This window comes from Sorex fumeus, unplaced genomic scaffold (genome assembly GCF_029834395.1).
Source record: "Sorex fumeus unplaced genomic scaffold, SorFum_2.1 ptg000128l, whole genome shotgun sequence".
NCBI classification, from domain to species: domain Eukaryota; kingdom Metazoa; phylum Chordata; class Mammalia; order Eulipotyphla; family Soricidae; genus Sorex; species Sorex fumeus.
This window is the reverse complement of record NW_026606185.1, coordinates 10,641,411-10,668,719: the sequence shown is the minus strand read 5'-3', so window position 1 is coordinate 10,668,719 and position 27,309 is coordinate 10,641,411. Positions and strand designations below refer to the sequence as shown.

Below are 27,309 nucleotides of genomic sequence, written 5' to 3'. Positions count from 1 at the left end.
AAAGTTCTAGTTGTTGCCAGGCAATAAAACCGTTTTTTCCTGTATGTTCTATTTTCTTATTATACGCCCTTTGGTGGAGAAAAATGTTTATCTTGACAAAAAAATGGAAAAAGACCTTTAGAGATATTTAAAAATCCAAATAAACTTAATGTTATATTAACTGGTACTCAATTAATGGAAATATAAGGAGTATCTTAAGTTTTGAAGGAATCATCATAAGCAATTTACAAGAATTCATAAGAAGAAAACAATGGATGTGGACTCACAGCACATACCTGGAAAGATAAGTATTTCTAAAAGATCCATTCTTTCAGAAACAAAGGCTATAGAAAATAGAGATTACCCACATTACTGTAATCTCTTAAGAAAGATAAATATACCCTTTGTAAGAGGAATTGAAGACAGACACGACTGTGGCAGAATTGAAAAGAGACATAACACTTCTTTTCTTAAATTTCACACTTATCCCCCATCAGATCTGCCAGACTACCATTTACACTATCCTTATCCCCCACCATCTGGGCCAGAATATCCTTTGGCTCCAATTAGGGATGATGTGCCCTTAGGTGATACTTGCTCTGGATTTTTGAGTCCTGGTGGTGATGCTGATTTGAATCCTGGCATTGGCAGAAGGATACCAACCTTGGTCGATTTCAGTGATATTAAACCTCAACACCGAGTTCCCAGACCAGACACAGGATTTCAAACAACCATTAAAAGGCAAACTATTTTATTTAAAGAATTGAAACAGGACAAGAAATGGAACTCCAGGGTAACACCAGACATTTCCATCAGAGCAAAACTTGGAGGTAAATAAAAAAATGAATTTAATAATTTTTAAACATTTAAACATAGGCTAAAGAATGAATATGAATTTTAGTATTTATAAATTAATTTAACAAAATTATAAAATAAAAAATTCTTAGTTTACATTATAGCTTATAAAGGAAAAGCAGTAATAAAGTCCTTTTAAAGCCTATTTGTAAAGCGATATTTATTTTTTAAAGTGAATTCATTAGTATAAGTTACCATCAACATGTATATATAATACTTTGTTATAGATGGTTTAATTCCAAGTGTTTATGTTATTTTTTTATGTAGCAGTACTGCTATTTATTCAGCCACTGATTAGCTGATTGAATAGGGCATAAACTCCACCTTATTTTTTTTTCATTTTTTATAATTTTATTTACTGAATCACCATGAGAGCAGTTACAAAGCTTTCGGGTTTAAGTCTCGGTCATAAAATGAAACACCTGTATCATCACCAGTGCCCATTCTCCACCACCAAAAACCCCAGTATAACCCCATCCCACACCTTCCCCCTACCTGTGGGGCAGATGATTTCCACATTACTCTCTTTCTACTTTGATCACATTCAATACTTTGACACCAGACCCACCATTATTATTTGGGATTTAACCCTAACACTCAGATCTGCTGAAAAGGCAACAGTAGACATTTTTTTTTCTATTGCTGGTTAAGAATAACATATGATGTAGCATGTCTGCAGTAGTGGCCATGTGATTTTGAAATTCCGAAATTTTAACACTTAAATCTGGAGGGATTTCTCCCAAAACCTGCTGGGTTACAAGATTTATTCCTGAGTCTCTGGGATCATGGCCGTAAAGCAGCTTGATCAAGAGCCAGAAAGGCCGTTCATGGGCAGCAACTCAGGGTCACGTTGGGATGGGGAGGAAAGGGCCGGCTTCACACCCATCCCATGAGGCCCCAAGTGTCTTGTTACTGCGGTCCCAAACCTGACTGTCCAGTGGCCTCTGGCTGATAGAGGCCACCGAGCCACCAAGGGGAAGCAGGCAGGGGGACAGCACCCTTTCCGCCCTGTGGTGGCCTGGCGACAGTAACCTACTGCAGGTTACAGATGCATTTCTTCCAAAAGCTGCTGGGTTTTGAGATTAGTTTCTGAGTCTCTGGGATCATGGTCGTTAAGCAGCTTGATCAGGAGCCAGAGAGGCCATTTTTGGGCGGCGACTCAGGGTATCACTGGGGTGGGGATGAAAGGGCTGGCTCCACCCCCATCCCATGAGGCCCCGCATATCTCATCACTGTGGGTTCAAACCTGACTGTCCAGTGGCCTCTGGAGGATGGCAGCCACCAGGCCACCAGGGGGAACAGGCCAAGGCATAAAACCTATTCCTACCTGAGTTGGCCCAGCGCTGGTAACCTACCGCAGGGACCGGACACATTTCTGCCAAAAGCCTCTGGGTTTCGAGATTTGTTTCTGAGTCTTTGGGATCATGGCCATTAAGCAGTTCGATCAGGAACCAGAGAGGACATGCCTCCAATTATATAGCTGAGCCGGAAGTGGTTTGTGGGTGTGTCTCCACATACCTAAGTTTTGGCTGTTTACTTTCTTGGTAAACTTTACCCCAAGTTTTTGGGGTCTGGCTAAAGGCACAGTAAGCAATTTTGCGGTATCTGCAAGTCTGAAGGCGCCATGAGGCTGCTGATGCACTCGCCTCACAGGTACAGATTGACCTGCTGGTAGCAAAATACCCCCTAAATTTTGATCATTGTGTAGCATACCTATATACCTTTCTATCTCCCTTAAAAATAAGTATGCTTTTGGTTATTAAATAGATTAAGGTGACCAGTGGACTGAAGAATTAGTGCAGTGGGTAAGACACTTCCCTTACACACAGCTGACCTAGGATCAATCCCAAGAATCTCGTATGGTACCCTGAACACCACCTGAAGTAATTCCTGAGGACAGATCCAGGAATAACCCTTAAGCACTGCTTGGTATGGCAGGGTGTGTCCCAGAAACGAAGGAAGGAAGGAAGGAAGGAAGGAAGGAAGGAAGGAAGGAAGGAAGGAAGGAAGGAAGGAAAAAGGGAGGGAGGGAGGTAGGGAAGGATGGAGGGAGGGAAGTAGGGAAGAAAGGAAGGAAGGAAGGAAGGAAGGAAGGAAGGAAGGAAGGAAGGAAGGAAGGAAGGAAGGAAGGAAGGAGAAAGGGAGGGAGGGAGGGAGGGAGGGAGGGAGGGAGGGAGGGAGGGAGGGAGGGAACCATCAAACACAAAAATTACAAAAAAGATTACGAGTCTAAAATAAAATGGGAGTAGTTATATAAAAATTAGTGGGTCTGGCAAGTACAGGAGGTGAGAAAAATCACCTGCCAAAATACCTTCACCTTTGAGCTAGAAGCAGAATTTATGAATCTACCAAAACCTTCACCTTATGTTTTGTAAGAACTCCCAATGAGAATTTCAAGCATACTTGTAAGTAGTAAGAAACATGTCTAAGGAAATCTATAGGGAATATTAACTGTGTGGAAAGCAAGGAGTGAAAAAGAGATAAAAATCCCTGAAAATGCAGAATTGAAAATCCCAAGAGCTATAGTGAGAGATGGTAAGCTCCCTCTTGTATGAGAGGCAATTTTTCTTCCTTCAGAAAGAATAAAGGCAATTTTTTTTCACCACTGCTCAACACCTAGTAATAACCAGAGAACTCAGGAGACAATGAATGGCTCAGCAGTCAGACATATTTGTTGGGTCAGCGGGGAAATCATAGTCTGAAAATGCTGACAACTATTTCCCACATTGTTTTACCCAATCCTCTACTCTCAGAAACCACTAAAGTTGAAGAAGTTCTTTGTAGCAGTGGCTGAGTCTTTGAAGTGCCCATTTTCCCCCTAGAGTTTGTTATCATAATTGACTCTGACAAATTAGGTGGGAAAGGTTAGTGCAGTTAATAGGGATATTTAAGCTTCTGAAACTGTCAGTATATTGCCAAATAACCTGAAAAGGGGTATTTAGGAATTGAGGCCTAATTTTCCATACTTGTGAGTAGCAACAACCTATAGAGAGAAAAAGTTTAAACAGGTTGTCTTCGGCATTCTATTTCTCAGAATTTAATTTTTCTGATAGGAATTTTTAACTCCTTCTGATTTACATCTGTGGTGTAACTTTTCATGATCTGCTATAACTTCTGTAGCAAGGAGCCATTAATCCTGTAAAGTTTGCAGAAGGGGTTGCCACTCCATTCTCTGGCAAAGAAACCCTATAAAATGCAGGAGGCAATCTCATGATCTGGAAGGGGTCCCTGAAAGTTGTCAGTCATTGGATTGAATGACTCCATCAATGACCTCTGAACTACATCTCAAGCATCCCTGGGATCTGATCTGGCCTTGGGCGTGACTGGGGACAGTTGCATATTGAAGCTAACCTAGAGTGCTGTGAGTTTTGAAGACCTTGCTTCTGGGTTCGGAGAAAAAGTTCTGCCTTGCTAATTTGCTGCATCTTTTTCTCACTTGCTTTTTTCTTCCTGTCTTTAGTTTGCTTAGACCTGAACTTGCTTGCTGGCCCCATTTAACATCTCAATTCTCTCCTGAGGCTCAGTAGCCACTCCCTATGTTGGCCTGAGAGCAGAGAAAGGGAAGGATGCCTGCTTGGGGATTGATCTGATGACCTAGAGCTGCAGAATCTTGTTTCGTTGTTTCTTCCCACTGTGGTTGGTGGCACACAAGACATAGAGGGAGAGCTGCCTCCTCACAGAGACCACACAATCACACAGAGATTAAACAGTAGAGCTTTTTCACAAAGAGCATTTTTTTACCCTCACTGGAAAAAGAGTAATGTGCTCAAGAGAGAACAAAGACTTCTTCAATGGCAGAGAGAGAGCCTCAGTTCATGTCCTAGCATTAGATACAAAAGTATGGAGGTATGATAATACACATCTTAAGAAGTGAGATATGGGTGACAAAATTCTAACAACCAAATTGAAAAATCAGTTGTTTTTTCTGTTATTTTTATATAATTGGAAGGAAAATAGCTTTACAAAATAGTGATTTTAATACTTTAAATAATCCAAAGGAAAAAAGAAAAAGACCAGTAAAGAAGTAAAGAAGTTGATCAAAAACAGTTTGACCTAACAAACATATGTGGGACACCCCATGTACAAGATATCCAGGAAAAATGTCCATTTTTCTACTTTTTTTTGATGTTTGGTCCACACTTGATGCTGCTCATGGCTTATTCCTGAGCACCATCAGGAGTGATCTTTTGTTGCAGTGTCAGGAGAGACCCTTGAGCATCATCAAATGTAAATTTTGTTGTGAAATATCAATGTATTTAACCTACTTTTAGTTTTATTGATTGAGAAAACTTGGGGAAGACCATTCACATATAAAACATGACTTTTATATATTTAACACAAAAAATAAACTGACTTTTAAATAACAGATATTTTTCTTTTTCTTAATAGTACTATGTTGTGAGTATTTAAATAAAAATAGCAAGGCCTATTTTAAAATAAGATTCACAATAGATAGACCCCTTCAAACAGAAAGAATTTCACATTTTATAAAACTCACTCAATAAAAACATTAGATATGTCAAATTTCTGAATTTTATCATGTAATTAATCTCTTAATATCATGTAATTAATCTCTTAATAATAGAAGAAATTCAGTACTTTCTATTACAAGACTATATTTTTGACAACATGAAAGAAATGAAGTGAGAACTAAGCTATATAGAAGATGTATGCAATACCAGCTCCCAAATCAGCCCTCAGCAGGTTTCCCCCGTCCCCTCCCCGCGCCCCCCCCCCCCGACCCTGTGTGACCCACAACTCTTCTTGCTGCGAAATGAGGTCTATTTCCTTCCTCTGCTGATTCTGGGCTTAAACTTCTAAGTGGAGTTTACCAATGTAATATTAGCAGACATGATGCAAGTTGAGGCTTTGTAAATCTTTGCACATTGGGGTTGGTTCTCTTGGGATTATTCTTCTGAAATTTCTGATTAGCCAACAACAATTGAAAGGAAATGGGGAAAAAAGTGTCATTTTTCTGACACTGGCAAATATTAAAGTAATAATCTTTTAACCCTTCCCAATTGCCTTTGGCTAACTGTACCAGAGCCAAAATTATATTGTTGTTGTTGTAAAGGGGCTACATTTGGTGCTCAGGGATTATGACTGGCAGTGCTCAGGGGACCATATGTGATGCTGGGGATTGAATCAGGATGCAAGGCAGGTGCCTTACCCCTTGTTCTCTCTCCTATCCTTAATTATACTATCAATACTGAAATTGTATGAAATTCAATACCCTCTCTCTCACTCTATCTTGCCATTACATTTCTCTCTGTATTAATTTTCTCCTATTGCTGCCTCAAATTGTAACAATCTTATAAACTTAAAACAAAGATTATTTGTTAATTCAGTTTTGTAGGTCAGAAGTATGGGTGACCTCACCTGAATTTGCTCTTAATATATCAATGCTAAAGTCAAGGTATGCTGTCGGTTCTTATTTTGGGAAGGGCAAAAACATCAATGATGCCATGCAAACATATGAACTAGAAAGTACACATCAAGGTCAGTTGGAGTCAGTTATAAAACTCAATTGTCATGTAAGGATTTACCACGGCATGCATGTTACCCAAATCCTTCATCTTATCAGTCTTCAACTTTTTTTTTATTTAGATACTAAAATTCAACTTTTAAGTTCATTTTATCTCCAACTTTTTAAAATAATTTTTTGGTGATATGATTTCCCAATTGTTTCTCAGTACCCCTTCTGGAAATTCTTCACCAAGACCAGAGGTTCAATGCAAGGACATAAGTATATTATACTGCTTAGGCTCTGAAGTGTTTGGAAGAACTCTGGGGTCCCTGAAGCTGCATCTGGTGGTGTTTGGGAAACCATGTAATTCGGGGTTGACCACATACAAGACATGAACTCTGAATGCTAGACTACTTCTCCAGCCCTCAAAGTTTAGTCCACTCATGAGACAAGCTAAGTCAAGTAGCTTATTAGAAGCAGGAGAGGACAGAGGAGTATATGGAAACAGCGAGAAATAAAAATCTCTGTGAATCTAACAGTTTAAAGAAAGGTATTCTTTATGCCCTAACTCTAGCCTGTCTTCATGTTTTACTATTAATGAGAAATTATTAATAGAATATATACCTAGCCCTTTATAATATCTTACCAAAGTTTATTTGTCAGGCAAGTCTACTTTTATACATACTGTTTCCCTACATGGAAAGACTATATTTGAGTTTTTAAAATCCAAACTGTCCTCTGTTGTAAAGTTTAGATTAGGTGTTATGTTCCAGGGGATGTTTATACTCTTCTATAATCTGATTAGATAAGATAGTTTTTCTCTTCACTCCCACAGCTGTCAGAGTACAACCACAGTTACCACATTACAATTGCTACATTATATTGAAGTGATCTATTACTTACATGACTGTTTCTGTTTTGAGACCTCAAAGTAGGAAATACTGCATCTCATCGTTGTAAATGCATATATTGACATTTACAGTACTGCAAATATTTATTGAAGACTAGTATATTTTTAATTTATTTTTTATTTTTTTAAACAAGGTTTTGTGGCACAAATAAAGGGCCGTTATCTTTTATTTCTATTATTATTTTTTTACTTTCTAGGGTCATATCTGGCGGTGCTCATGGGTTACTCCTGGTTCTACATTCAGGAACTACTCCTGGTAGTGCTCAGGGGACCATATGGGATGCTGGGGATCCAAACTTGGGTCAGCCATGTGCAAGGCAAAGGCCCTAGACATTTTACTGTCACTATGGCCCAAGATTAGTGTTTATTTTCAATTCTCAAGATTTCTACCTTAAATGAACTATTTATAGGACAATCATACTCCTTCATGTCTAATCCTTAAAACAACTACATGCATATAAATAGATTCCTAGTGCGCAAAAGAGCACTTTTAACAATAAGTACTAAATAATTTTACCTTATTATAGTCATTCTAACCTTCAAATTCTTGGATTAAGAATAACTTCCAGGCTGGAACAATAGCACAGAGGGTAGAGTGTTTGCCTTGCATGCAGCTGACCGGGTTCGATTCCCAGCATCCCATATGGTCCCCTAAGCAGCGCCAGGGGTAATTCCTGAGTACAGAGCCAGGAGTAACCCCTATGCGTCTCCAGGTGTGACCCAAAAAGTAAATAAATGAATAAATAAATAATAAAAAACAACTTCCAATGCTGAAAAAGTTAGACAATCCATTAAAAGGTTAATTAACACCCATTTAGCTTTATAATAGAAAATATTTCTAGAGGAATAAAATATTTTTATTATAATGGAGGGTGGTTCACAACTGGACAATGGTTCAGAGTAAGGGAACTATAGTCCAAGGGGTTATGAAGCCCCTAGTAGAACTGAGCATTTCAGGGTAGTATCTGGCAGTACTCAAGTGTCTCTAGAGCTGCACTTGGCCTTGCTTGAGGACCAGGTTGTATGAATTCTTGGCATGCACTCTAATCATTGTATTCTCTCCCAACCCTCCTGTTGTACTTTTAACCCAAGCATGCATTTTGTTTTCAGGTTGGACAAGTCCAATGAAAGTCACACCTTTACAACCTCGCAGTAAAGGATACTCAATAAACCACACATTTTCATTCACCGAGGAATCAACAGATACAGTAAGATATTTTACTAGATGCTTTCAACAACATTTATAATTAATGTTTTCATTTTCTCTGTTTTGACAATTTTATGACCTATAAAAATAGCTTCTATTCAGAAAGTGCTGCTTATGTTTCAGACACTTCTTATATGCAGGCTTGTTGCGTATTAAATATTATGAATCAACTTGTACTATATATACAACAGTACTAGGGGAGTAGTGTGTAGTAAATGCTAATCAATCATGACTTTATGACCTTTTCCACAGAAGTGAGTGATGCCTGTTACAGGCTCTTACTACCGCTCTGGAAGAGGTTGGTATCCTTCCAAGCTATACCTTTCAGACATTGTCCAATAACTGACATTCTTTTTTTCAAATTTTTTATGATTTATTTTATTGTCACTGTCACTGTCCTCCCGTTGTTCATCAATTTGCTCGAGCAGGCCCTAACATTGTGAGACTTGTTACTGTGTTTGGCATATCGAATACGTCACAGGTAGCTTGTCAGGCTTTGTCGTGTGAGAGAGGTACTCTTGGTAGCTTGCTGGGCTCTCGGAGAGGGGCGGAGGAATCGAACTCGGGTCGGCCGTGTTGGCCGCATGCCAGGCAAATGCCCTATCCACTGTGCTATCGCTCCAGCCCAATAACTAACATTGAGAGACAGATTAAAACTAATCTCTAGTTGAAATTATATTCTCATGCCTTCCCCCTATTTTGCCTTTTCTTATTCAACTAGAGTACTCTTACAATATGTTATTTAAACAAAAGTCATGTTCTAATACCTGCTTCTGGACTATATCATATTGTTACCTACATGTTCTGTGAAAAAGTTAATGCATAATAAAGGTAAAAGGTAAAGGCCCTCCCGTTGATCATCGATTTGCTCGAGCGGGCCCAGTAACGTCTCCATTGGAGACTTTGTTGTTACTGTGTTTGGCATATTGAATACGTCACGGGGAGCTTGCCAGGCTCTGCCGTGCGGGCAAGATACTCTCGGTAGCTTGCCGGGCTAAACTAACATTGGCAACAAAAAAATTCATATAAATCTAAAATGTGGATACATATACATAATATATCAATTTAAATATACATGTTTAGCCATTTTTCTATGTGCATTTTGTAGTCTCTAAACCATTGTTTAAATATACTGAAGAAATGCCAAAGAAGTACACAGATATAATAAAGCTTGTGTTTTTTTAAAAATTTTTAAGTTATTTTGTTGAATCACCATAAGATACACAGTTACAAAGCATTTCATGATTGGATTTCAGTTATACAACGTTCCAACACCCTTCCTGCACCAGTGGACATTTCCCATCACCTACCACCAATGTTCTAGTTTCCTTCCCGCACCTCCCCCCCCCACCTCCCCGAACCCTTCGTCTGTGACAGGCATTCCCCTTCCCCTTTCCTTTTGGGAATTATGGTTTAGAATACAGGTACTGAAAGTTTTTACCTCCTTTCAACACTCAGTTTTTGTCCAGAGTAATCATTATCAGCTATCACTGTGCACTTCTTGGTCCTAACTACCCTCTCCACCTCCACTGCCTATAACAAGCTTTCAGTTGTGGGCCAGTCCTCCTGACATGTTTATACTGTCCTTGGCTATTGGTTTCCAACCAAATATAATTTTATACCCTACAGCACCTCAGAGCCTGGCAAGCTCCCCATGGCGTATTCGATATGCCAAACACAGTAACAATTCTCACAATGGAGACATTACTGGTGCCTGCTCGAGCAAATCGATGAACAACGGGAGGACAGTGCTACAGTGCTACAGATAAGTGTAATTATTCTGTGTCTGTCCCTCTACCACTGACTCATTTCTCTCAGTATAATTTTCTCCGTCCATTCATTTATAAGCAAATTTAATGACTTCATTTTTTTCTGCATAGTATTCCATGGCATAGCATTTCTACTGAAATTCATTAGCTTGCACTCTCCATCAATTATCTCATAGTTGGAACAATACTTCCCACATTTTGCTACTTACAGAAGATCCACTTGAATTTTAATGATAAACATGCATTTAAAATAATCCAGCTCAAAATGCTCAAAATGAACAGATTCAAAAGTAATCTCACAGGTTAAGGCACTTAAAGATAGGGATCACCATACTTACATTAGACAAAATAGAATAATTTAAACCAAGAAAGTTGTTAAGAGACATGATGGACATTATATAGTTGTCAAGAAGATGGATATTATATAGTACATCAAGGGAATTTAACACTCACAAACATATTTGAACTAAATGAAGTCTCATCAGCATATATATGTAAATATACATATATGTGTGCATATATATTACTATAAGCTATGTATGTTACTATAGTAATATATGCTATATTACTGTATGAGAGTGATCAATCTTAACACATGTGGTAGGATGCTCTGTGGACTATATAAACCAGACAGAAAATAAATAAATAAATAAATAAATAAATAGTAAGCTTATTGAGAAATTAGACATACAGGACCTAGTAGATATTTAGAAAAGGCTGTGATATGAGGAAAACTGGGGACACTAGTGGAGACAAGTGGACACTTGGAATATTATATGCTAGAAATTCAATCATAAATGACTTTGCAATTAATGGTTATCCAATTAAAAAAATTTTAAAAACACTCTACCTCCCCAAAAAATAAGGTCACATTTCTAGACCCCTCAAAATAGTGAATATTTAGATCATATATCAAATATATTTTTAGATCATGATGAAACAATTCTAGAAACATACAAAAAAAGAAAGAAAGCTAGGAAAACTTCAAACATCTATATACTAAATAACATACTGTTGAAAAACTAGTGGGTCAAAAAATAATAAGAATAAGTAGAAGCTTTCTTGGAAAGAAAAATGAGAATCAAGAGAATCAAGACAACAGCTATGAGAACATATGAGACACAACAAAGCAGTAATAAGAGAGAAGTTCATAGCAATACACTTATATTAGGAAATAAGAAAAGGTAGAAATAATTTTACCTTGCATATTGAAGTCCAAAAAGAAGAAATGAGACCCCCAAAGTCATTAATAGAGAGGACATAAAATTAGACTATAAAAAATAAAATAGATATCATAATGACAATTTTAAAAAATCCAGAAAACTAAAAGCTGTATCTATGGAAGAATGAAAAATGGCAAACCCTCATACTTATGAAGAAAATAACAAAGAAAAAACCCTATTGGGATCATAAATGAAATGGGAGAATAATCCAACAGGTAGCACATAAATACAAAAGATATTAAATAAATAAATACAAAAGAACTAAAATTTTGAAACTGAATTTGAGCTACAGCAGAATTGGATTAATTTTTAGAATTATATAACATTGTGAGACTGATTCAGAAGGAAACTGAAAACCTGGACCAGTCAATTAGAAGCAAAGAAAGTGATACGATAAAGAGCATACTCCCAAACAGAAATCCAGAACCATGTGGTTTTGCTAGTCAGTTCTACTAACCATTGAAAAAATGATTTATCTGTATTTCTTATGAGCTTTCAACAAATTTTAAGAAACAGAAATTCTTTAAAGTAGTTCCTATGAAGTTAACATAATCCTGATATCAAAAGCAGAGATACCACAAAATAAAGAAAATTATAGATTAGTATAACTGATGTTATAGATGCAATAACCCTCAACACTTTAAAAGGATCATACTTAATAAGCAATTGGAATTTATTTCAGGAATATGAGTATATCGACATGTAAAATAAATTAATGTGATATATATACCACAACAACTTAGGAAAAGACAAACATCATGTGACCAATAAACTAAATTCAGAGAACACTTTGATGATATTCAGTATTCAATTTTGACAAAAATTCACAACTAAATGAGAATAGAAAGAATTGCCTCAATACAGAAATAAATAATATAAAGAAACTCATAGCATCCTACTCCACAATGAACAAAGTGAAAGCTTTATGTCTAATATAAGACCAAAGGCAAGGATATCTGATGTCAAAGGTCTGATGTCAAAGTCATTGATCCACTTTGAGTTGACTTTTGTGTAAGGTATGAGATATGCATTCAGCTTTAAATTTGTGCATGTGGTTATCTATTGCACAAATTTAAAGCTGAATGCATATCTCATACCTTACACAAAAGTCAACTCAAAGTGGATCAATGACTTTGACATCAGACCTAAATGTATAAAGCACGTTGAGGTAAATATAGGCAGAATGCTCCTGGCTGGACATAGATCTCAAAAGAGCCCTCAACAATATGATGCCATTGGCAAAGACTACAAAATCAAAACTAAATAAATGAGACTAGATCAAACATAAAAGTTTCTGTACAACAAAAGAAATGCAGACTAAAACTAAACAACTGAATTGAGAGAAAATATTTGCACTCAATACATCAAATAAAAAGTTGATATTCAGAATCTATAAAGTATTCACAAAGATCAACAGCAATAACAAAAATCTAAAAGCTCCATCAAGAAATGGAGAGAGAAAATGGACACTTCTCTGAGGAAGTGATGGCCAACAGGCACATGAAAATCTTACCATCACTTATTATTAGGGAAATCCAAATCAATACAATAATGAGATATCATCTTATACCAGTGAGGGTTTGCACATGTCAAAAATACTGGGAACAATCTCTGCTGGCATGTGTATTGTGAAAAAGGAACCCTAATTCACTGCTAGTGGGTATGTTTTATGGTACAATTCCTTTGGAAAACAGTATGGGGGGTAAAAATAAACTCAGAATTGAACTTGCATATAACTCAGCAATTCCACTTTTGTGTATCTATTCTCAGAACAGAAAAAGATCTGTTCAAAAGAACATATACACACCATTATTCATTGCAGCACTCAGTATAATATCTTAGATTTGGAATCAACCTAGATGTTCAATGACAGATAAGTGCTTCATGAAGATGTCGTATATACACACAATGGAATACTACACAACTGTAAGAATTGATTAATTCATGCAATTCATGGAAACATGGATGAAACTGTAAGGCATCATGTTAAATAAAGTATTTCAGAAGAATAAGGATATCACTTATTTGTGACACTTAGAATAACTGAATGAGGGAATGCAATGTTTTAAAGGGGAGGGGGATGTTTTGGTCAATCTTGACCCCAAAGTGCAGGGAGGAGAAGAAATGAAAGAATAGGGAAGGTCAGAAAAGTCAGATGCGAAGTAACAGAGGACAGGTCAGGTGAGTCAGGTATAAAGGTGGTATTAAGGAATAATAGAGCCAAATATCCAAACCATAGATCCTACAACACTGAAATCAAGAGACCCAAACTTTAACAACTAAACTTAGAAAGGTGCCTGTCAAGGGGGAACACAGGAAGTTGGTGGGGGTATGAGAAGGAACCTGGGAACATTGGTGGAGGAAAGTTGACACTAGTATTGGAATCTGTACTAAAACAGACCTCGTGGCGTGACCTCGTGGCGCAACAGTAGCGCGTCTGACTCCAGATCAGAAACTAAAACATAGTATGTCTAAAATTCAACTATAAATAACTATTAAAAATAGTACTTTTATAAATATTTTTAAAAAAGTGTTACTGCAGTTGGAAAATATGACTAAAAGGACAGAGGATTGAATTTTGAAGGTTTGTTGGTAAAGGGAGAAAAAAGAAAAAGATGGGTGTTTAAGATCTTGGAATACAAAAAGAAAAAAAATTAATTGGAAGCTACACATCTCTTAAGAAAGAAAAAAAAAACTTTGCTAATGGAATTGCACTTTGCTACTCTGACAGGAAGAGGGCACTATTGAACTAAGAATATTTTGGACTACACCAAGCCCAAGAAAGAACTGAAGAAATTAAAATTTATTTCAATAAAATGGTAACTGGGACTGGATCTATGCTTAATGAACTGCAGCTAATGTTTATTATTAAGGAGGCCCAGGTTTAATACAGGCATCAAATGGTCCCTGGACACACCAGGAGACACTGCCCAAGAACAAAGCTAGGAGAAGCTCCAAACATCACTGCTTGTGGTCCCTAAACCAACAAATAAATAAACTGTAGTATAATAGAAAAAGGCATTAGAGTGCTTTAGAGAAGAAATTATACTCAAAAATAACTCTTAAATAGTGGAAATAGTGACTAATACTCTAAATGAAATTACATAGTTTCTTTTCTTTTAGAAGTCAAAAGAAGTTTTAACACATATATGTTAAATGTATTTGTATATTCATAATATATTTATATGAGACCCCAAAGACTTAGTAAATCTTCTAATTGGTTTCATATTAAATATATTAAATAAAACAGGATTTTGTGAAGACAATAGGGAAAGTGAGTAAGAAAGGCTACTGGGGAAGTCATAGGAAACATAATTTTACTAATAAGTTTATTTGTAGAACAGTCTCAGTCCTGATAATTAAACATTTGTGTGCAATTTCTAAGGGCATTTTTGTGGAGTATTTCCAAAGTTATACCTGTAATGCAAGAAATAATATGATACCATTTTTTAGAACTGAAAGAAAAGTCTTAAAGCTTTACTAAAACCAAAAATTGTGTTGAGAATTTTGGTGGATAACTAGTGGAGATTTATGGACATAGGGTCCAGTCACCTCTGGATGACAGGCTCTCTTAGGTTGCAGGGTCTCTAACGCCTTCATGTTTACAGAAAACTTCAATTAGTCATGAAAATTATCCATACAAAGTCATTATGTCTTGAAGTTGATATTATGATATTATGTCTTGAAGTTGATAACAAGTTCTCATATCCAGCTTGTATTGTTTTATATAGGAATATTAGTTTTTATGTTTCAAGTTAAACAGAAATAATCTAGAAATAAAATTTTTGGAGTGCTATAAGAAGATATTAGAAAAATCTTGGACCTAGTCAATTTTATATATGTAAGTCAAAAATCTCAAAAATAATTAAGAATTTAATGAACTGAAGTCAACACAAAAGTATATACCTGAAAATATATATTCTCATCACCTTCACTCCAGTTCTATCAAATTATTACAGCAATATTAATTCACTCTCAATTTAGGTGTAGTTCCAATATATTTTTTTTTATGTAGGAGTACTGCTATTTATTCAGCCACTGATTAGCCGATTGAATTGTGCATGAACTCCACCTTGCTTTTCTTTTTTCATTTTTTTCATCTTATATTTTTTTATTGAATCACTGTGGGAAAAGTTACTAAGCTTTCAGATTTAAGTCTTGGTCATACAATGATCAAACACCTTTCACTTCACCAGTACTCACTTTTCACCACCAAGAACCCCAATATACCCCCCTCCCACCCCTCACAATGCCTGTGAGACAGATGATTTCTATTTAACTCTTCTCTACACTGATTACATTCATCATTTCGACAAAAGATGCACCAAATTCTCAAAATGTTATAGGTGCTGAGTCTGCCAAGTGGCTCTTTATTATTCTTTTTACCATCATCATTGTTAGACTTTCTATAATGCTTAGGCCCTTTTGTACTGCTTAGACCCTTTAAGTAGGCTGTCATGCTGCTTTGTCCCCACTACTTCTCTTACATCATTATCAATTCTTAAATGTCATCTGGACTCAACTATGATCTTCTTGTCAATACTTAACAATGAAAAATATGTCCACTGTCACACGCTTCAGGGAGAGAGAAAAGCAAATATTGCAGTTAGAAAAAGAATTTGTTCTACTGTATTTCTTCATGTTATAGTTAGCTTACTTTCCTGCTTTGTTAGAAGTCTTAGATTTAATTTTTCTGCATCCCGTTTAGGAAATAAACAGTATCAAATCTTGTTAAGTCTTCTAATGGCTTATCATATTGCCAGGGCATGAAGAAAAATTATCCAATATCCACCTGGGTTATTGGGAGATTCTGGCATACATGCAAGAGATCCAAAAAGGCTAAATAACTATGCCACATGGCTTCAGAAGTCATGAACTACATGGCTTCAGAAGCCAGAGCCAAACAGATAGTATAATGAGTAAGTGTTGCCTTGCATGTGATCAACTTGGGTTTGATCTCCATTATCCCATATGCTCTTCATATGCCAGGAATGGTTCCTGAATAGAGTCAAGAGTAAACCTTGAGCATAGCTGGGTATAATCTCAAAATTTAAGGAAAAAAATGGGGGAAGAAAGGGGAAGGAATTTATTAGGAAAGGCAGAGAAACAAAGGTATGATTGTTAATTATATTTTACATTCTCAACTGCTATTCACAAAACACACCTGGGGAAATGAATAACTGCCTTTATACAGATATTCAAAAATACAAATAAAAGGCAGTGAAAAGCAAAAAAAAATTAAAGACAGTTTATTAGAAAATTAAGATTAATAACATAGTACCTAGGCAAAGGAATAAGAAATAGAATTTAACGAATGAGGATTTTTGATAAAATCTTGAAGAAAATGAAAAAGAATTAAAACACTACTTGAAATTTTCTGACTGAAAGTTATTGAAATAGAAGATGTTTTAAAATATATATAGAGAGAGAGCAAGTAATCCTGAAAAAACTGAAAAATGCAATAAAATTAGTATATGAAGTCTGAGAGTCTCAACAATGGCATAAATCATTACAAGGGATGAATTATAAGTGATATTGGGGATTTTTTTTTGTAATTTAATATGGTAAGTACAATATATTATTTCTAGCCACTAGATGCCAGTAGCACCCTTCCTGGCGGAGAAGAGTCCCAGCTCATCCTCTCATACAGCTAGAAAATGGGCTGTAAAGTAAAACGAAACAGTGTCAAAAGAGAAAAAAATAAAAGAGAACAAACTGATGAAATGGGAGGGGGTGGAGTAATAGGCTCCTGATTTACTACTTTGCTTGAGATTATGAGATACAAGTTCTCAGGCACTGAACAAAGAAATACTGAAGATTTGTAGATACGATCTGAAGGGAAATTTTCATGTTGACTGTAATTACAACAGCTTTCTTATTGGAGTCATTTTATAAACCATAGTGCAGGGAAGAAAAAATCCACAAGTGGTATTAGCAGGAAGGCGTTTGCTTTGTGTGCAGCCAGCCGGGCCGAGCCGAGTTCGATTCCTCTGCCCCTCTCCTCCTCCTCCGCCCCTCTCACAGAGCCAGGCAAGCTACCGAGAGTATCTCGCCCGCATGGCAAAGCCTGGCAAGCTACCTGTGTCGTACTCAATATGCCAAACACAGTAACAACAAGTCTCAAAATAGAGACATTACTGGGCCCGCTCGAGCAAAATCGATGAACAACGGGAGGACAGTGACAGTGACAGCTGAGGATACAAAATTTTGGATTAGGGGAACAAGAGTAATTTGCAGAGCAGAATACCAGAAAGAAAGAGCCGTAGACAGATGGCTTTGTTAATCTGTGTACAGAAACATGTAGGTGTTTGGGCATTGGTCTCTGAATTACTGTTTTACTCTGAATTGGTCTCTGTATTACTGAGAAAACTGAATATGCAGAAGACTTAGTTTAAAATAATGATAATTCTCTGAAACTCAAAAAAGGGCAGGGATAGTTTCCTGCCCCCAGTAAGCAGAATGAAGAAAGTTACTTCACGGGATTGTACTCCATAGAGCACTAATGGGGAAAATCACCATTATAACCAGTGTTAGCGAACACTAATCTAAAGGATCCCTTGGTCTTTTTTCAACAAAGGTTAAAAGCAGGGCTTAAATTTATGCTGAAAAAAAATCTAACACTGGAATAAGTAATCCAATAACTCAAAATCACATACAGGTACTCAATAAGGAGTTAATTTTTTTTAAAAGAAGCAAATGTTACCAGTATTTAGGAAAATAATTATATTGATGCCGGTGGACCCTACAGATGACTTATGTGAAGCAAGGAGGAGAAAGACGGTCACTTTCTCCTCAACCACCTCTGCCACCCGGGACCCAGGGTTACTGGGTTCTTGTCTCACTCGCAGAAAGGAATTTCAGGAGTAGACAAGCAGTGAAGTAAAACAGATTTTATTTGGAGGTATTGAAGGGGAGAAGAGTGAGGTAGTGGGAGTGAGTGGAGAGAATGAAAGAGTATAATGCACTCAAGAGAGAACTCGGGCTCCTCCAAGAATGGAGAGAGCCCCTACACATTAACACAAAAGCATGAAAGTACACATCTCAAGAGTGGAGATGCGGGCCACACATGTGCTCGGGTACCACATGTGCTCCGCCACGTGGGCACAAGCAGCACATGGGCTCAGGCAGCATATGTGTGCCCTTCCTTTGTTCAAGGTGGCCTTCATAGAGTTTCTCCAACCTGCCCCCAGGTGGACCCATTGCTAAGGAGGTTACCAGGGGGGTTGGGAAAGGTGATGATCTTCTTTGAAATTCCTTTCCTGGCGTTTTGTTGCTGCAGGAGCTTCTTTGGGTCTGTTGCTGGAGCCAGGTGAGGGTCTTATTAAGCCTTAGTTCCTGTTTTCCTATTTTCTGCAGGGCTGGCTTTTGTCATTGCCTTGGGAGGGGGGCCTTTCCTGTCTAACTGCCTACATTAATATCAGAACAAGGTGAAAACAAAAAAGAGGAGTTAATTCATATATTTAAATATTTACTTCACATATGCCACTAAAGTTGAGGATGAAGAAGAGTGAAATGAATGCTATAAACAAGATCCTGGATGATTTCGAGATGTGAAAATTACAATACCTAAAATGAAAGTTAACTGGATAGTTTTATGAGCAGAACAGCCATTTTTGAATGAAAGATCAATAAAACAGAAGACATCATAATAGAAATTATTCAAAATAAATGCAGAAGTTAGTGAACAGAATATCTCTTAGCTGTGAGGTAATAATATGCAATATAACATATCTATAACTAGATTTACTTACAGAATAAAAATGAAGTAGGAAAAATATTTTGGAAAATTAGGGGCAAAATTGTTTCTAATGATGAAAATTATAAATCTGAGACACAGAATGGAAGCAAGTGGCATTCTATATAAAAGTCATACACATCAATCTTATTCCCAAAGAAAAATAATAGAGATAATAGTAAAACAATTTAAAACAGCACAAATACAGATGAACAGATATACCAAAAGTGGCAAACTTTTTATGAGAATTTGTGCAAGACACTGTAGCACTGCACTGTAGCACTGTCCTCCTGTTATTCATTGATTTGCTCGAACAGGCCCAGTAACATCTCCATTGTGAGACTTTGTTGTAACTGTGTTTGGCATATCGAATACATCACAGGTAGCTTGCCAGGCTTTGCTGTGCAGGCGAGATACTCTCAGTAACTTGCCGGGCTCTCCTAGAGGGGTGGAGGAATCAAACTCGGGTCAGCCAGGTCAGCCACATGCAAGGCAAACGCCCTACCCACTGTGCTTATTGTTCCAGCCCGAGAATGGAAATGCTTAGTAAAATTTTCTGAAGTTAACTGAAAATACTTTAGCAATTAAATCTGGCAAATAGGAAGACAAAGTAAAGATATTTTCAGAAAAACAAAGCTGAGGTAGGTAATGTATTAGCAAACTTTTAGGAAAATCTTTTTTTTTTTTTTACTTTTTAGGTCATACCCGGTGATGCTCCTGGCTTTGCACTCAGAAATTATTCCTAGTGGTACTCATAGGACCATATGGGATGCTGGAAATTGAACCCAGTTTGGCTGCCTGCAAGGCAAATGCCCTATCTGCTGTTCTATCACTCCATCCCCAAGGGAATTCTTTAGACAGAACACAACAGTATATATAAAAATTTGCATAGTATGAGACTAAGAAACAAAGACAGTATAAACAAGGGTCAGGAGTACTGATCCAAGGTTGGGGGGAAGGAGAGAGAGAGAAGGAGAGAAAGAAAGAGAAGAGAGAGAGAGAAGAGGAGGGAGGGAGGAAAAGAGGGAGGAGAGGTGTATGGCAGGGAAAATGAAGAAATGGGGACATTGGTGGTAGAAACTGTACAATGGAGAAGGGTTGGTTGTTGGAACATTGTATACTGAAACTCAAATTTTTGTATTTTTTTATTAGTGAAACACCATAAGCTACAGTTATAGACTTACAAATTTTTGTGCTTGGGTTTCAGTTATACAATGATCAAGTACCCATCTCTCCACCAGTGCCCATCCTCCACCACCACAGTCCCAGCATCCCACCCACCCCCCATCCCCCCATCCCACCCTGCCTCTGTGGCAGGGCATTCCCTTTTGTTCTCTCTCTCTCCTTTTGGGTGTTGTGGTTTGCAAGAGAGGCATTGAGTGGCAATCATATTTGGTCTATAGTCTACTTTCAGCATGCTTCTCCCATCCTGGGAGGATCCTCCCAACACCCTTTATTTGGTGCTCACTTCTCTATCTGAGCTTCCTTTTCCCCAGCACATGTGGCTGTCCTCCAAGTCATGGAGCAAAATTTCTGGTACTAATCTCGGCCACTCCTGGGTGTTAGTCTCCCATTTTGTTGCTTTATGTTCCCCAGATGAATGCAATCTTTCTGTGTCTATCCCATTCTTTCTGACTCATTTCACTTAACATGATACTTTCCATGTAGTACCACTTGTGTGTAAATTTCATGACATCATCTTTTCTAACAGCTACATAGTGTAAATGTAACAGAGTTTCTTTAAACCAGTCATCTGTTCTTGGGCACTCAGGTTTTTTCCAGATTCTTGCTATTGCAAAGAGTGCTGCAATGAACAAACAAGTGCAGATGTCACTTCGACTATACTTTTTGCCTCTTTGGGAAATATTCCCAGGAGTGTTGCTGGGTCAAATGGAGGGTCAAATTCTAATTTTTTGAGAATCTTCCATACTGTTTTCCAGAAGGGTTGGACGAGTCGGCATTCCCACCAGCAGTGAAGGAGGGTCCTTTTCTCGCGACATCCATGCCAACATCTGTTGCTTTTGGTCTTTTGGATGTGGGCCAGTCTCTGTGGTGTGAAATGATATCTCATTGTTGTTTTGATCTGCATTTCCCTGATGATTAGTGATGTAGACCATTTACTCATGTGCCTTTTTGCAAATCGGATTTCTTCTTTGCGAAAGATTCTGTTCATTTCCTCGCCCCATTTTTTGATGGGGTTGGGTGTTTTCTTCTTGTGGAGTTCAACTATTACCTTGTATATCCTTATTATCAACCCCTTATTGGATGTGTATTTGACTAATATCTTTTCCCATTCTGTAGACTGTCTTTGTATTTTGGTCACTGTTTCTTTTGAGGTGCAGAAGCTTCTTGGTTTAAGATAGTCCCATTTGTCTATTTCCATTTTCACTTGCTTGGCCAGTGGCTTGACATCTTTGAAGATACCATTACCTTCAATATCATGTAGGGTCTTGCCAACTTTATCTTCAATGAACTTTATGGATTCTGGTCTGATGTTGAGGTCATTAATCCAGTTTGATCTTACTTTTGTGCATGGCGTTAGGCAGAGATCTGAGCCCACTTTTTTGCATGTAGTTGTCTAGTTTTGCCAGCACAATTTATTAAATAGGCTTTCCTTGCTCCATTTCACTTCTCTTGCCTCCTTATCGAAGATTAGATGATCATATGCTTGGGAGGAGATGTGAGTATATTCAACTCTGTTCCGTTGGTCTACAGTTCTGTCTTTGTTCCAGTACCATGCTGTTTTAATTATTACTGCTTTGTAGTAGAGCTTGAAGTGAGGGAAGTTGATTCCTTTCATTTTCTTTTTCCCAAGAATTGCTTTAGGTATTCGTGGGAGCTTATTGTTCCATATAAATTTCAGGAGTGTTTGCTCCATTTCTTTGAAGAATGTCATGGGTATCATAATAGGGATCGCATTGACTTTGTACGGTGCTTTGGGAAGTATTGCCATTTTGACAATGTTAATTCTCCCCATTTATAAGCAGGGAATATTTTTCCATTTCCTTGTGTCCTATTTTATTTCTTCAAGTAGCGTTTTGTAGTTTTCTTTGTACAGGTCGTTTACTTTCTTAATTAAGGTGATTCCTAGGTACTTGATTTTCTGGGGCACAATTGTGAACGGGATTGTTTTCTTCATGTCACTTTCTTCTCTTTCACTATTTGCATATAGGAAAACCATGGATTTTTGGGTATTGATTTTATAGCCTGCCACTTTACTATACAAGTCTGTTGTTTCCAGGAGTTTCTTGGTAGAGGTTTTAGGGTTCTCTAGGTACAGTATCCTATCATCTGCGAATAGTGAGAGCTTGATTTCTTCCTTCCCTACCTGGATGCCTTTTATAACTTTTTCTTGTTTAATCTCTATTGCAAGTACTACCAGTACTATACTGAACAGTAGTGGAGAGACTGGACATCCTTGTCTCGTCCCTGATCTTAGGGGGAAGGCTCTGTTTTTCCCCACCGAGGATGATGTTTGTTCTAGGCTTGTGGTAGATGACTTTGACTATATTGAGGAAAGTCCCCTCTATCCCCATTTTGGAGAGGGTTTTCACCATAAATGGGTGCTGGATCTTGTCAAATGCTTTCTCTGCATCTATTGATATGATCATATGGTTTTAATCTTTTCTTTTGTTGACATGATGTATTATGTTGATTGATTTCCGAATGTTGAACCATCCTTGCATCCCCAGGATGAACCCCACTTGGTCATGGTGTATGATCTTTTTGATGAGTTGATGAATTCTATTTGCTAGTATTTTGTTGAGAATCTTCGCATCCGTGTTTATCAGGGATATTGGCCTGTAGTTTTCTTTTCTCGTGGTCTCTTTGTTTACTTTTGGTATTAGAGAGATATGGGTTTCATAGAAACTGTTTGGGAGAGTTTCCGTTTTTTCAATTTCCTGGTAAAGCTTGAGAAGAACTGGCAGTAGGTCCTCTTTAAATGTTTGGAAAAATTCACTGGTGAATCCATCTGGACTTGGGCTTTTGTTTTTGGGAAGACTTTTGATTACAGTTTCAATTTCCTTAATGTAAATAGGTCTATTCAGGTACTCTATATCTTCTTTATTCAGCTTTGGGAGATGATAGGAATCCAGGAATTTATCCATTTCTTTTAGGTTCTCTTATTTTGTGGCATACAGACTTTGGAAGTAGTCTCTGATGATCGTTTGAATTTCTTTGGTTTCTTTTGTGATATCCCCATTCTATTTCTGATTCAATTTATTAGGGTTCTCTCTCTGTTTCTTTGTGAGTGTTGCTAGTGGTATATCTATCTTATTTATTTTTTCGAAGAACCAGCTCTTGGTTTCATTGATCTTTCAGATTGTTTCTTTGCTTTCCATGTCGTTGATTTCTGCTCTAAGTTTTATGATCTCTTTCCATCTGCCTACTTTGGGCTCCTTCTGTTGATCCTTTTCTAGGATCTTGAGCTGTGAAGTCAAGTTGTTTATGTGCATCCTTTCTTCCATCTTGAGGTATGCTTACAGAGCTATAAATTTTCCCCTTAATATGGCTTTAGCTGTATCACATAAGTTCTGGTATCTCGTGTCTTCATTCTCATTAGTTTCCAAGTATCTTTTGATTTCGTCTTTGATTTCCTTCCTGATCCATTCGATGTTCAGCTTTGAGTTGTTTAATTTCCAGGTGTTTTATTTGGTTCTCCGTGTCTGTGTGTGATTCACTTCTATTTTCAGTGCATCATGGTCTGAAAAGATTGTTGATACTATTTCTATTTTCCTGATTCTATTTAGGTATGTTTTGTGGCCTAGGACATGGTGTATTTTGGAAAATGTTCCGTGTGCACTGGAGAAGAATGAGTATTCTTTCTTTTGGGGGTGTAAAGCCCTGTATAGGTCTATAAGCCCTTTCTCTTCTATTTTTTCTTTCAAAGCCAATGTCTCCTTGCTGAGTTTTGTTCTTGTTGATCTATCCAGAGGAGATAAGGTGATGTTGAAATCTCCAGCTACTATTGTGTTGCTATCAATGTCCTCCTTAAAATCTGTTAACAGTTGTTTTAAATATTTAGCTGTTTCCTCATTAGGTGTGTATACATTTAAGAGTGTGATTTCTTTCTGTTGTACGTATCCCTTGATAAAGAGAAAATAGTCTTCGTTGTCCCTTCTAATATTTTTCAACGCAAAATTAATGCTGTCAGATACTAGTATGGCCACCCCAGCTTTTTTGAGGGAGCTGTTTGCTTGCAGGATTGTTTTCCATCCTTCGACTTTGTGTCTGTGTTTTCTCTGGCTGTTGAGATGGGTTTCTTATAGGTAGCAGAATGTTGGGTTCTGTCTCTGAATCCATTTTGACACTCTGTGCCTCTTAATTGGTGAATTTAGACCATTGACATTGAGAGAGATTATTGTTATGGGGTTTTGTGTCATCTTTCTTTGAGGGTCTGTGTGGTTGTAGGGTTTGTCTTGTCTTATAGAAGCCCGTTTAGCCCTTGTTTTAGGTTTGGTTTTGAATCAATGAACTTCCTGAACTGATGTTTGTCTAGAAAATAGTGTACCGTTCCTTCGATTTTGAGTGAGAGTTTTGCTGGATAGAGTATTCTTGGTGAAGCATTCATTTCAGTGAGTTGTTTCACTATATCTTGCCACTGCCTTTGGGCTTGGAGGGTTTCCTCTGATAGATCTGCTGTGAATCTAAGGGGTGCTCCTTTGTATGTGATTTCCTTCTTTGCTCTGCTGCTTGCAGTATTGTGTCTCTATCATCAGCATCAATCATTCTAACTATGATATATCTTGAAGTGTTTTGGTTAGGGTCTCTTTTAGCTGGTACCTTTCGGGCTCCTTGAACCTGAATGGCTGCATTGTGGAGCTCTGGGAAATTTTCAGCAATGATTTGTTTGACCGTGTTTTTTTCGTTGGGATTGTTTCCCTGAGCTTCCATTAGTTCAATGATTCTAATGTTGTTCCTCTTGGAATCATCTCCTAGGACTCTAATTCGCTCTTGAGCTATTTTGAGATTCCTTGCCACTGTTTGTTGTTGCCTGTTGGCTTGGTGCAGCTGATCTTCCAGCTCACTGATTCTCTCTTCAGCTGCGGTCATTCTATTGTTGAGAGAAGAGACTGAGTTTTTCATTTCATCTACGGAGTCTCTTAATCGTGACATTTCTGCTCTCATTTCTTCACGTAATTTGTCGATTTTTTCTGTCATGTTACTGAATATCTGTCTGACTGTTTTATTGAGTTGATTGAACATCTGCATGACTTCGTATCTGAATTCTATGTCAGAGAGGTCCCTTAGGTGAGCAGTATCGACAGAGAATTCTGGATTCTTTTCGTTTTCCTCCCGATGTGGTGGGGATATGCGTTGTTTTTCCACATTGCTGTGTAGGTTGGGGACTAGGTTCCTTAGGGACTAGTTCCTAAGTATGGCTAAACTACCTGCAGCCCCATAAGCGGCCGCCTGCTGAAAAATAGGCCACGCCCACTTCCACAGAAGCCATGCCCACTGGTGAAGAGGCCACGCCCCCACGGGAACCTGGGTTTGGGGATGAGATCAGTGCAGGGTGAGGAGTGAAGAGAGGAAGACAGATGTTCAAAGCTGCTTTTCTCCAGGCATCTGGGTAGACGCCTGGGGTCCTGTGGGGAAGATCTAAGTCCCGGGTTGAAGTACCAGCGGATGAACTGACCTGGGTTTGGGGGTGAGATCAGCATAGCATGAGGAGTGAAGAGAGCTGAAACTCAATTTTACTCAACTTTGTAACTGTTATCTCACTGTGATTCAATACAAAGGGGGAAAATTGTGTTTACACATTAGAATGAAACTAAGGTAAATTGAAAATTTTAACTAATGTTTACTAATAGGTTGGAGCGATAACACAGATGGTAGGGCATTTGCCTTGCACACAGCCGACCTGGGTCCCTCTTGGAGAGCCCGACGAGCTACCGAGAGTATCCCACTATTATAGCAAAGCCTGGCATGCTACCATATTCGATATGCCAAAAACAGTAACAACAAGTCTCATGTTTACTAATATATGAATAAATGGATAAATATAAAGCCTTCATTTTAAAGTTATTTAAATAACAATTAGTATTGGAAGAAAAATATTGTACTTGGGGATCTATTACATGTGTAAATTTTACAGTTCTAACCTCAAGAGGTGTCTGCATAAAAATGGATGTTTGTGGTTGTAATTTTATACTACTTGTGAATGATATAATACAAAACTGAAAATATCAAGATGTTTATTATATGAAGATGTCTAAAATATAAAGATGTCTAAAATATAACTCCTACTAGAGTAACAGTAAGATTAACAAGAAATAAAAGTAGATAAAGCATACAGAAGAGGCCAGTAGTGGAAGAGAAAAATTTATAGGAGAAACATTTTTCTGGACAAGGAATCTGCATTAAGTGGTAAAACAGCTGGCTATTTTGTGTGAGAACTCTCTGCCCCTCCTTCCAGTCATAGGTGTGTCCATTACACCTGACTACCTCTGTGTGCTCCCAGTAGCTCACATGTGTGAGCACTTTCTGTCTCCTTCCAGCTCCATTCAGTGTATCCCTGGTAAGAACCACGTACCACTGGGTATGCTCCTAGTAGCCTGCCAGTTCTGCATGTGTGACCTTGTAGTTCCTGAGTATCTTAAGGGTTGCACCAGCAACTTGAGTATCAGACCAGTACAGCCCCAATATTGAGTACAGCATTGCTGGAAGTTGGTTCTACAAAGGAAAAAGAAAGTTTAGTTCTGAAGTTGGAAAAGAAAGTAATACTGGGGAAAAAAAGAAAATGAAACCAAAATAAATCAAATTTTCAGTTTTCATCACTTGATCACTTGACTTCCCCTTAATTGTCGATTTGCTCGAGCAGGCGCCAGTAATGTCTCCATTTGTCCCTGTCGCGTGCGAGTTTTGCCCAATGGCATCTGTTCGTTCTAGGAGCATGAAGAGCCTCAAACCGATCATTCAGGGTCTTGACGAAGAAGTCTGAGCATCTGATAGGTGGGCGGCTATATGGTCTTTTGACATCCCGTGGAATCCAGTCGGTAACAGCTCTAGTCCAGCGGTCATCTTTAAATCTCATTACGTGACCAGCCCATCTGATTTTTGACACCTTGGCAAACGAGACAGCGTCCCTGATTCTTGATCGTCAATGGAGGTCAGAACTCTGGATTCTTTCTCTCACTTGAGTGAAACGTGATATTCCAAG

At 37.8% G+C, this 27,309-nt stretch overlaps 1 protein-coding gene across 1 annotated transcript in view; it reads left to right on the top strand.

Annotated features, from left to right (window-relative positions):
- Positions 1–250: 250 nt before the first annotated feature.
- The window catches only part of SPMIP7 (sperm microtubule inner protein 7), a 90,339-nt gene continuing 63,280 nt past the window's right edge, over positions 251–27,309 (top strand). The window contains exons 1-2 of the mRNA XM_056138418.1: positions 251–809; positions 8,322–8,419. Of these exons, the coding sequence (XP_055994393.1) occupies positions 251–809; positions 8,322–8,419 (657 nt within the window). The remainder of the gene's footprint in view (positions 810–8,321; positions 8,420–27,309) is intronic.